At 29.8% G+C, this 12,082-nt stretch overlaps 1 protein-coding gene across 1 annotated transcript in view; it reads left to right on the forward strand.

Moving 5' to 3' along the window:
• Positions 1–12,082, forward strand: part of LOC145286076 (small subunit processome component 20 homolog) — a 169,371-nt gene that overhangs the window by 155,850 nt on the left and 1,439 nt on the right. The window contains exons 58-63 of the mRNA XM_080134747.1: positions 502–634; positions 2,592–2,770; positions 5,011–5,082; positions 6,177–6,761; positions 8,930–9,056; positions 10,993–11,138. Of these exons, the coding sequence (XP_079990873.1) occupies positions 502–634; positions 2,592–2,770; positions 5,011–5,082; positions 6,177–6,761; positions 8,930–9,056; positions 10,993–11,138 (1,242 nt within the window). The remainder of the gene's footprint in view (positions 1–501; positions 635–2,591; positions 2,771–5,010; positions 5,083–6,176; positions 6,762–8,929; positions 9,057–10,992; positions 11,139–12,082) is intronic.

Here is a 12,082-nt window from a genome sequence, read left to right on the forward strand (position 1 = left end):
CAAATGGAAATATTAAAGAATTCAATAATTTTCAATTCAGTATTTATTTACAAACATAATGTATTGAATCCAAATTGTATAGATGATATTATATTCTTCGAATTTTGGAGGTGAACCTCCTTTTCAAAAAGAAGTTACAACTCAAGAGTCTGGAAAAATGAAGGGATGTTCATGCTACTCTTGTGGATTAAATGAAATGTTCTGTTCAAAATTTTGTACATGTTCCTGAGTTCAACAGAAAGATGGCCAAGTTCAACAAGATACACCTAAAGAAAGTCAGAAGTTATAGCAACTGAAAAGTTGTGAGAATAGCACTCCAGATCAGAACATTAGTCTAAATAATCCGAATAATGTAAATTATCAATCCTTATCAGAAACAGAATTAAATATTGATTTTGTAGGAAGAAAAGTATGAAAAACAAAAAATTGGCTTTACTTTATAGACTAAATAAAAATTTCCATTTTATTCATATTTTAACATTTTTATTTTATTCCTTGCAGGCTAATACTGTATCTTATGAGAAGAATCAAGATCATTTTTTATACAACAATTTGAATACTTTACTGAAGGTTGTGAGATGTTGTGATGTGGTGAAAAACCCTAAATGGATTCCACAAATGAACAAACTATGGGGTAAGCATAAAAAAGACAAAACAATTATTATTTGGTAGAAAGTTAGATTTCATGTGATGATATTGAGACCAATAAATTTTGAATTTGGTTTACATAAAAAAAATATTCTGGTTTTTGGAGAACAAAACAAAGATGTGAGTTTTCCACTTTTTCATTCAGTTTTTTTTTAATCCAGAAAAAATAAGAAAAAACAGATTTCTGCCAAATCGCTAAGGCCTAGAATTTTTCATCACTATTTGACTTGATTTTATTTCTCTTTCTCTCTCCATCTTGTCTTGCCTCATTTTATTTTTACCTTGTAAACTGGAAATCTTAATTGTTGCTGTAAAGACTTCAAAAACTCATGATGGAGGAAGTAGAGTCAGATAACTTGTTTCATTGAAAATAACCTCTTCCCTTACACTTGTACTCAATTTCTGTTTTCTTAATTTTGACTTTATTAGTTGAAACTGATTGAAGTTTAAGAAAACACTGAAAATAATTGATTCAATTATAAATTATTTTAATCCTGTTTTCTTACTTATAGCTAACACATCATCTAAGAAAATGTCTCATGGATTTAAAACTAAAAATAAATGTATACATCCTAAAAAGTGTCAGGAACAATAGAACTCGTGTATAAAAAAAGAAAATAAATTATCCAAACATGAAACATCAGAATAAGAGATACAAAAAAAGATGTCAAGAAGAGAAAAGACAATAATTACTGGACTCTGAATAAGACACACTTTTGATACTCATTCATGTTTACTGAAAGGAGAAGAATCACCATTTTGTATAACATACCAGGAACCCTACACAGTACAGCATAAATTAATGAGCTGTGTGAACTTTGAGCAAACCCAAATGAGACACTATCAGGAAAATAACTTAAGGGTGATATTTAGCAAGGTAGAACCAGAAAAATTTTTGAAGCAAGCAAAAATATATAACAAAATATAACCAAAAGGTTTCACTGAAACAACAATAACATTCGACTACCATCTACCTTGTTGAAATTAATGTTTCAGCATTACATGACTCAAAAGAAGTTGATATGTCCTAAAAACAAACCAAACTCTTTCTACACATACACATATGAGGGTGGGCAGATTGAGAAATTAATTTCGATTTCAGTTTCTTTTTGCCATCCTTAAAAAAAAGACGATGAATTTTAATAATTATCTTCTTGCATGACAAACCGGTAAATTTTAGACATTTTAATTTAAAAAGAAAAAAATATTTGTTTTTGTTCAATGATATTCTTATTTTTAATGAAAATGTAATTTATTACAATATTAGTTCCCATAAAACTAAGCGTTTTATTATAAGTTTAGAACTAAAAACAACTTCAACATTTTTTTTTATAAACTGAAAGGAGTCATTGCTAATTTATGATATTTTTATTTAGCTATCATTTGAAGCTGCTAAGATAATTTAATGAATAAAAGTTTTGTTTGATTAGTCAAAGGAAAAATCTATCAGGCATTTTATTGTGATGATGATGTATGGAAGTGAAACCTGGTCAGTGAAGGTTGAAGACATGTGTTGCATGGAGAGAAATGATGTAAGAATTATATGATGGATATTTTATGCAAGTTTTAAAGATAGGTTTAGATCTGATCTCAGAGGGAAATTAAATTTGGATGGTATAGGGACATGTGTACAACTCAGGAAATGATGATATGGCCACATTAAAAAATGAGTGAGATTTCTTGAATTAGATGTAGTACAACTGAGATAACAAGTTCAGTTCACATGGGAAGACCAAGGAAAATATGAGAGAAACTGATTTGAGAGAAAGAGGAATAAATAAAGACCTGGCCAAAGATAAATTAGTTTGGAAATCAATCTCTAAAAGCTGTCATTAAACTGATTATGATGCGTCTCCATGAAAGTAAAATAATAAAAAAAATAATTCAGTTATCAAACAATTAATAAAAATGAACTGTAATTAAATCTTTATTTTCTTCTACAGAACACACACAAAATTACCTAAAATACCCACACACATGGATACAATTAGTCTCAGGGCAGCTGTTTGGTCTACTATTCACATCCCATCCTCCAGATCAGTTAGTGGCTGACATCTTGAATAGCAAACTACAAAAATCAAAACAGCCAGTGCCTTTCTTGGTCAAAGATGGACAGAAGAAGGTCAGTATTTTCTGTTTTTATTAATGTTATATATACAAGTTATTTTTTATATCAAATTATGGATAATATTGAATGATCAAATATTTCCCAAACTATTATTCATTTTAAGAATATTATAAATTTGGTAGTAAGAAAAATAGTGTCAAGTTCATTTGAACTAATACATATATATATATATATATATATATATATATATATATATATATATATATATATATATATATTTATTTTTTTATTTTTAGAAGTTTAGATGAGATAAGCCATCTGTACTGATGGTTTCAAACCTGATATTAGGAAACTGTTTTAGGCCTCAATATCAAGCTCTCTTCAGACGATCTATCTTGTCTGTCTATAACCGGAAGTGGAAACATACCCATATATCTATATGTTGATTGAAACCGATGGTACCGATGGCTTATCTTATCTAAACTTCTAAAAATAATAAATATGAATATTATGCTCTTATTTTAAACATTTTTTCCTTATAATAGAGCACTCTGCTAGAATCATTTTTCCCCAAAATATAACTAAGTATATATATATATATATATATATATATATATATATATATATATATATATATAGGAAAATACCCGCCCCAGTATAACTAAAATTAATTCCTCAAACAGAAGTTTTGCGTCACATTTTGTCCTCCTATAAAGATTATAACCAAGATATGAGGTACTAAACCTTATGCCTAGAATCCTCATTCCAAGTTTTATAAAAATCCATTTAATTGTAGAAAATGTTTAAAATTTAAAGGGTTTTAATTAAGATGAAATTGAAATTCAGAAAATCTTGCTTAATTGGTGTCTAATGACTAGGGCTATGACAACAGAATATTCTTATCATTGTTTTGACTCTTGAGTATATATCCGACATAGTGAGATACAGGTAATCAACTAACAACCAGATCACTCTACATAAAAGCATATAAGATATCAACGGATACACGCTCGAGAGTCAAAACAATGAAAAGAATATGCTGTTGTCCTAGCCCTACTAATGACTACATATTAATTCAATGCAAATTTTAAAATATTTAAATTTTCAAATAGGAGATTGTATCCATATTAAATGCCTTGATATTCCTTTAAAATATAAAAAAATGAAATTTTTGGAATATTTATTAATTGATATCTAATAGTTATTAAAATTCCATCATAGCGGATGATGTAGAAAACGGAGCTGTACTAGAAAGCAAAAAATTGTAACTTGTGCACAGAAGAAAAATTATATTCATAAATATACAGATCAAGAAAACCTACTTACAAAAAAAAGAGCAAATTATGAAGAGAAACAATAACTACAAGGGATTGCACGTTAATGATTACAAAAAACACCTAAACACAAAACTAAGGTACCAAATAAGAGAAAACATGCAGATAAATGCATTATTAGTAATGCAATATTTATATAAAAATTGGCACAGAAAATGTAAGAAAAACTTGAATCTAACATTAGAAACCAACATAACTACACACGATCAGAAATAAAACAAGAATGTGTCTTTTTATCACAACAGAAAAGAAATTTCCTTTCTTTCTCTGTGTACCTAGCATCATGTGAAATTTCTGTAAAATTTCTTTCCAAGAATTTCCTATTTATGGAAGACATTACAACAGGATTGCTTCCCTGCAGGCTACAGCATGGTCATTTTCAAATTCAGTGTCAACTGATACTTGTTATAAACTATCCTGATTAGTAATTAAGCTTTGTCCATTGTTTTCATGATTTTCAATCTTTTCATAATGTTCTTCAGCATTAAGTTGACAATCAATCTCATTAACCTTTATTGTCAAGTCACTTTTGGCCTTGAGTCATTAGTAAAAAAACAGGTTTTACTATATCAATAAAAAAGGTTTAATTATATCAATAAATATATTAACACAGTTAATATATTTATGAAAAATTAATACAAAAAATATATAAACCTTTTCTCTAGTTAGTTTTTATTTGTAGGAATACAAAATGTCTTTAAGAAATAATTTTTTGAAAGGAATAAAATTTTTGGCCATTCTTTTGGCCTTCCTCAGTGTAGTGAACAGTATGCAATAATACAGTTAATATATTTTATTTTTTAATTTCAACATCAACATTGTAATCTCACAGTTTTAGTCAATTTTTGCCTTTGATATAAGAAAGTATTTAAATGTCTGACTAGTAGCATTTATTGAGAGAACAAGCTTTGTTATATCATAAAAATTATTGAGTGCAAGTGTATTTGCTTTTTATTTTAGATTCACAGTTTGGTTATGGATTCAGTGGTTCAGTTACAATCACCTCTTTTACAAAAAGCACAGGCTGAACAAGTGAGTAATTGTATTTTTTTAAAACTTTATTTCCTCTTAATAGCTACTACAATATAATTGTTTTCCTTTTGATCAAAATAAAAAATAAAAATACCCTGGGAAATATAGTTTCAGAAAATTAAAAATTGATTTTTTTCTTGAAAATTAATTAAAAATTGATTTTTTTTTCTTGCAATTAAATTTCTGTTCAAACTTACCCTAATTTATAACCCCAAGCATGCATATGAATATTACAGATTTTCTTTTCTATAATACAGTTAAGATCACACAATGTGATGATGTAAGCATATCTTGTGTATTTTGTGTCGGATACATAGTAATTTTGTATTGTATTATAAACCTTAAGGTTGTTAAATGTTGAATTTCCTGGCAACATCAGAAATAAAAAAAAAAAACATTTAAAATCAAAATTGTGTGCAAAACATAGATTTATGATAGCAATCTCTAAATTATTTTAAGTCTTAATTAAATCTTATTTTAAAAGTCTTAATTTTTTATTGCTATTTTTGTTTTTTTGATGCTTATACAGTATGGGGCACAGATGAAAATTGCATTCAAAGTAAAAATCTTTGATAAACTTGCATATCAGGCAAAAATAAATGTCCTCCTCACCAAAAATTAGGAAAAATAATTGAGTAGAATTTTGATTAAAAGTGAAAAATCAGTTTTTGTCATTTGCCAATTCACCATTGATAAGACCAGTCAATCTGTTATTTAACCAAGAATAGCAGATTACCAAAATATGAAAATTGATTATTATCTTTAATTAAAATCCTACTCAATAATTTTTCTTCATTTTTTGATGAGGATATTTATTTTTGCCTGATGCGTAAGTATACCAAAGAATTTTTACATGGAATGCGATTTTTACCTGTGCCCCAAACTGTATAAACATACATTTTTCTTTCTTTGCCTTCTAATCTTAATATTGCAATTCCCATGTCTATTGGTAAATAGAATTCCAATTTGAAAACTAAAAAAAAAATTCTAGTAAAAAAAACAAAAAAAGATTTTTTTGTTCATTGATCAAGATTTGTCTTTGATTTATAAAGTTTAAAGACATATTTTTCTTTTTTTTTATTTTCCTTATCTAGGCTGTAAAGAATTTGGTGTATTTAACCAAGGTTATCAAGCGTCTGAACATAGCTCAAGGCATCATTAATCCTTCACTGGTGTCAGAGATAAAAAGTGACCCACTTGTTGAGAAAGAGGAAAAGTTGGAGAAAGAAAAGAAAATCGAAGACATCATAGAAGATAACTGTACAAAGTTGGATGAGGAAGAAAAGATGGAAGAGGTAGAAGATGAAATGAAAGAAGAAAAATCAGAAGATGAAATTGATCAGGATGAAGAAGAGGAAGAACAGGAAGATTTTGAGAAAGTCTTTAAAAAATACAGTAATGAGAGTGAAGAAGAAGAGGAGGAGGAGGAGGAAATTGAGGAAGAAAAGATTGAGGAAGTAGAAGATGAAAAAAAAAATGATTCCGAAGAAAATATGGAAGACGAAGAATCGATATCCTGTGATGAGGATGATGCATCAGATGGTGTTAAAGGAGAGTTAGAGGAAGAAGGAACCGATAATAAATGCAAAAATTCTGAAGTCACGTTACCTTGGATTGTTCGTAAAATGACCAGAGAAGCTCATTATGAGAATATTCATAATCCCAAATGTGCTTTAAAGGTAAGTGCATGCATTTGAATCTTTCAAATTGTTAGTTTTATAATAGGATTATGAAACAATTTAAAAATACCTAAAATAAATGAAGAATGAATGGCAATTAATGTGTTAAAAATTGCAGTGATTTTTTTTTTCACCATTATTTTTGATCAAATTAAAAAATTAAAAAATATTTTTTTATCTTGTACATCCCAAACAAATCATATTATCACTTGGACGTGAGGGAATACTGTTTGGAGTCATATCTGCAGGGGATTATGCGAGGAGATGAGCAGCGAGATATTACATTTAAAATTTTGCATGTTATTACAGTTAGGCAAGCAGAAAACAGGGATGGAATTTCAAAGCCTAGCAGTCAGAGCGAAAAAAATTATTAGAGTAGAAGGCTTTTCAGCATCTAGGGGATCTCAAGACTGAAGGGGTGGGATTTTGCTGCTTAATGGGTTAGTTAGGAATTAAGTAGAAGTGGCACAAGTACTATGAGTTCATCAGAGCACATTCCTTTAAAGTACTTGTAAAATAGGCATAGGGATGCAACATTGCATTGATGTGATAGGGTTTGGGGTTTGGTTGATCATGTGGGACATTTGGAAAATGAAAATAGAACATTTTAATAAAGTTGGGCAAAATTGAGCAATCAACATAAAATAACTACTGAAAAAAAACAAAAAAAACAACTCAAAATAAACTTCAGGTTTTATTAAAAAATACAATAAAGCAAGGATTACACAATCCTAAAGAGCACTTTCAACCTATTAGTAGGAGGATGATATCCAAAACTATTGGATGAAAACTGAATTGTTATTTCAAAATGTTTCCCTGTCAAGACTTGAGAGTTTAGTTTTCGCTACTATTTTACATATGGTTAAAATAGAGAATGGCATAAAACTCAGTACAATTTCAGTGTTCCAAGAGAAATCTTTTGTGTATATGAGTGCTTTTTTAGAAGCAGAGGTTGTCAGTTTAAACCTCACCTTAGGCATAATTACTTTTTCTCTGATTTATCTATTTAATAGTGTCACCATTTCATACTTTCACCCTGGGTCAATTGGTTACTATACCATATTTAGAGATAAAAGTTACAAGTTTGAACCTCACTTAGGGCATAATTATTTTTATGCAAGCTTTTTCCTAAATCAAAATTAGCAATCTCAAATTAATAGGACTTTTTTTCTTTCATTTTTTTTTTTTTTTACATGATTTTACCCCCCTCCCCACTTAAAAAAAAAAAAATTACATACCTTATAAGACAACACGGAGTACCATTGCTAGTTTTGTACAAATATAAGCAATTAATGATCTGACAACATGAGGTTGAGAAAAATCATACATTTATTGAGTTGCATGCAGCTATTCACATTACAATTATTTAATTCAGATCGTTTTCATGTCAAAGTTGTAATTGGAACATAGACAAAAGAGAAAAAAATAGAAGCTATTTGTGTAAAGCTTTTTAGATTGCAAATTTGTTAAACTAAACTAACTGTCTTTTGATCGCTTCTATCCAGGCTGCCAGATATTCTATGTCTCTCACATCTGATGTCACTTACCATTGCTTGCATCATAGACATCTGTTTCTATGATTATATATTTTCAGTCACTGCTGACCTTTATAGTCTCTTGTCGGTAACATTTCCTGCTTCAAAACCTAATTGCTAAAGACATTTAAGGTAGAATTCCACTTCTTCAGGCGGGACTGTTCTTTGGACGATGATGTTTTAATGCCTGGAACTTATTAGCAATGAAGAAATAAAAGACAAACTTTTTCTGTCTGAATTCAACATTCACAGTTGTTTACTAATTTAAATTAATCAAACAATTTGGAGATGATTTAAAAATAGACATGTTCTTTGATTTTGTTTTTAGTAGTTTGTTGGGGCACATTGAAAGAGACATGCAGAGAGCGGACTGATTTATACTGCTATGATAGCTTCCATAGAATTTAACTAAAGCTCCCAACTATCATTTGTCTCAGAGGTTTTCTTAATTCTGTTTTTACAAACTTGTTAAACATGACCCCTTTGATCTCGATAGGCAACAACTTCCTATGGATGTCTTTGAATGGTTCAAAACTGCCCACCCTTAATGTACAACAAACTATGTAAATAATTTCTTTGGTTTTGTTTGTTTCTTCATTATTTGTTTCCTCATTGTTTGATTGTTTGTTTCAGCGTTCATTTGTATTCAAATGGTTTGCTGCTGTTGCTGTCGACCTTGGAGGAAATCTGTTAGCTTCTGTGTTGCATATTATGCTACCTGCATTGCACAGAGAACTGAATGACACCATTCGTACACAAGGTTAGTAAAACAAATGCCAAGTTTTTTTTGTTTTTTTTTTGCTTTGAAATTGTAATTGTATCTTGTTTTTCTATCCAAATATTCTACTTAGTACAGTCGGAAGGTTTTCTGTATTTCATGCTTTCATTAACAGTGCAAACGAATTAAATAATGAAAGCATTTATTCGTCCAAACTGGTTCTCATCATTAGAGCCCCAAAATATATAAATGGTATCTTAGATTCCAAATAGAAACCTGCAAATTTCAATGGATCAGTTAGGTTTTTCAGATCCTAGAAAGAAGCGAGCATGAAAGTGATTAATTTGGGTCTACACTGTTTTTTTTTTTTCGGTTGACTTGCCACATTGTAAACAAACAAATAAGAAACCGGAGTTCGTTTGATTTTATTGGAATGCTTTGATATTTGTGTATTTATTTATTTATTTGCAGACTGTTATCCTTATCTTCATGATTATTGTTATTTCACCACGTCTCAGCCAACTCAGTCTCTGGTCTTCTTCAAGTGATTAAGTGACCCTTTCAGTACATCTGACCTGAATTTTGTAGTGTTGTCAGATGTTTTATGCTAATCACCTGAAGAAGGCCAGAGAATGAGTTGGCCGGTGAATATGGTGAAACAACAACAACTATGAAGATGAAAATAACAATCCATACTTCTTCTAGTATGCTGGTTTGTCAATATCCACCTAACCTTGAGTCTAATCTTCGAAGGAGGTAATAAACAACAGAAGGAAATACTAAAATCAAAAATAAAACAAAAATGAGCAAAATGATATAAAAGGAATAATATAATGGAATTGCAAACTTGTGAAACCAAAACAAAGAAATAAGAAACATCTGACAACATTCCAAGCAGTCTATTTGCAAGAAATTTTCCTTAAAGAGGCTGACAGTGTTTTCTTTTGTTAAATATCCAGGCCAGGTGTACTGAAAAGGTAATTTGACAGGAGTAAGAGCACCTGGTTAAAACATGCACGTGACCAGAAGAAAACAACATAACATGATTGATTGTCAAGAATAAAATAATCGTTGATTGAAACCACCTGCAAAAAGTTAGCAGCAGAAGGAAACATCCTATTCCAAATAAATGGTGGCATGGCTACATTAACAGTGAAGTCTCACAATGAGCATTTGTAAGGGAAAGAGTCACTAATTGTTATATAACAACTCGAAATTGATATCTTGAGTTAATTGGGTATTTTGGGCTCAAGAAAAAACACCTGTTGAATTTTTGTGTTTGCAACTTCTTCTTTAACCAACACTCCTTCATCATCACTGACACATATATCATTCTTTTATGGGCAGCAGAAATCCAACACTTTAACATATATGCCACCCGCAATAAAACAAACAGATCAGCAACAGACAATAGGCTTATTACTGGCACCTTTAAAAAACTACAAAATCTAATGAATTGTTGACATCCTAAAGCATTTTAAACAAAGATCAACTGGCAGTTACCATTCATAGTGTCATATAATGTACCAAATTTTATTATGATGTTCAAAAATTTATCTATCTTTGAAATAATAAATTACTTGAAAAGAAGGGGAAGACAATCAGTTCCAGGTCCTTTAAAAATAAGTAAATATATGATCAATACTCTTTTATAAAAAAAAGCCCTCAAAAATTAATCTAAAACAGCAACATTAACCATAATGATGAAAAATTGTTACTGTTTAAAAATTTTTTTTTTTTTTATTAATGTTGAAATGATATTTAAATTTTTCTATATTACCCATAGTCCTCAGTCAAGATTTCCATACATAAAATCATTCATATTGTAAGTTTTTTTTTGATAATTGATAAATCACATGATTTTTTTTAATTACTTTTAATCAAATACAAATTATTTCCTTTTTGTTTTATGAGTTAATTCTACTTTTATAAGTTCCATTTCCTAACCGTTTGTTATTTTCTTTTTTTAATTTTATAGATGCCAACTTAAAAAATTTAACCCAAGAAGTAATGGAACTGCTGAAGAACACAGTTGGTGTGGAAGTTTTCTCCTACAAATATGCCATTGTACACAGAGAGCGAAAGGAAAGATCAGAATCTCGTAAAAAGCAGAAAGCTATTCAGGTTAGCAACACTATATTTGTTATTTATTTTCAAAATGCTTTAACACAATCTCTGTCTTTTCAGGGAATGGGACAAAGAAAAGAAAACACACATTAAAAAGATTTAATATGTTTGCTTTCTTTTCTGTGTCCCATTCCCCCCCTTTTTTTTCCAACTAAAATTAAAATTTTCATCTAATTAAAACATGGATTTTTAAAAATTTGTAGATTTAAAAATCCATGAATATTCATGGTTCAGTTAAGCTAAAAAGTTAATTCTATTTACATTATGAAGAGATCAGTTTGATAAAAAAAAAAAATGATAATACTCAGTTTTCTTATTTTTCTTTTTCTTTTCATTTTTTTTTTTTTTTTTTTTACAAATGAGCCATCACCAATTAGTGCCTGGAGGCCACTTGAGGATAAAGGTGAATGAGTGTACAGTAGTCAATGGGAAAATGTAGTAATCGTTAATAGTGGAAATTTGGTAAATTGGATTATTTAGGGGGAAACCTCATCAAGAACTTGTTCACATTAGACTTGAAGACGACCGTATTGTAGTCAGTTAGAAAGCAGAAAAACAGAACAGAGTTCCACAGGCATGCAGTTCTAAGAAAGCTTTGTTCATGGAATCTACGTTTAGGTATAGGCACAGATAAAGAGTGGGGGAAATTATTGATAGTGGTTTCAGCTAGACGAGTGTTTTTCATGAAAGTCAGCCAAGGGGAGACCCTGGATTGGAAATCAGATTAACACTTGCCATGAAAATAATGATAAAGCGGAGACAGGCTTGCAATGTCTCTTCTGTGGGAAAGAAGTTGCAGGGAAAAGAAAAGGGCATCCCCCACTAGGCTACAAAGTCTATTTTGAACTCTGTCAAGGCAGTATAAGGTGCTTCTAGCATCTCCTGCCCAGGTGTGGCAACAGTACTCCATCCTTGGATGTACTTGGCTCTTATACAGCTAG

Source organism: Euprymna scolopes, chromosome 10, assembly GCF_053919585.1.
Source record: "Euprymna scolopes isolate OS-2025 chromosome 10, ASM5391958v1, whole genome shotgun sequence".
Taxonomy (NCBI): Eukaryota; Metazoa; Mollusca; class Cephalopoda; order Sepiida; family Sepiolidae; genus Euprymna; species Euprymna scolopes.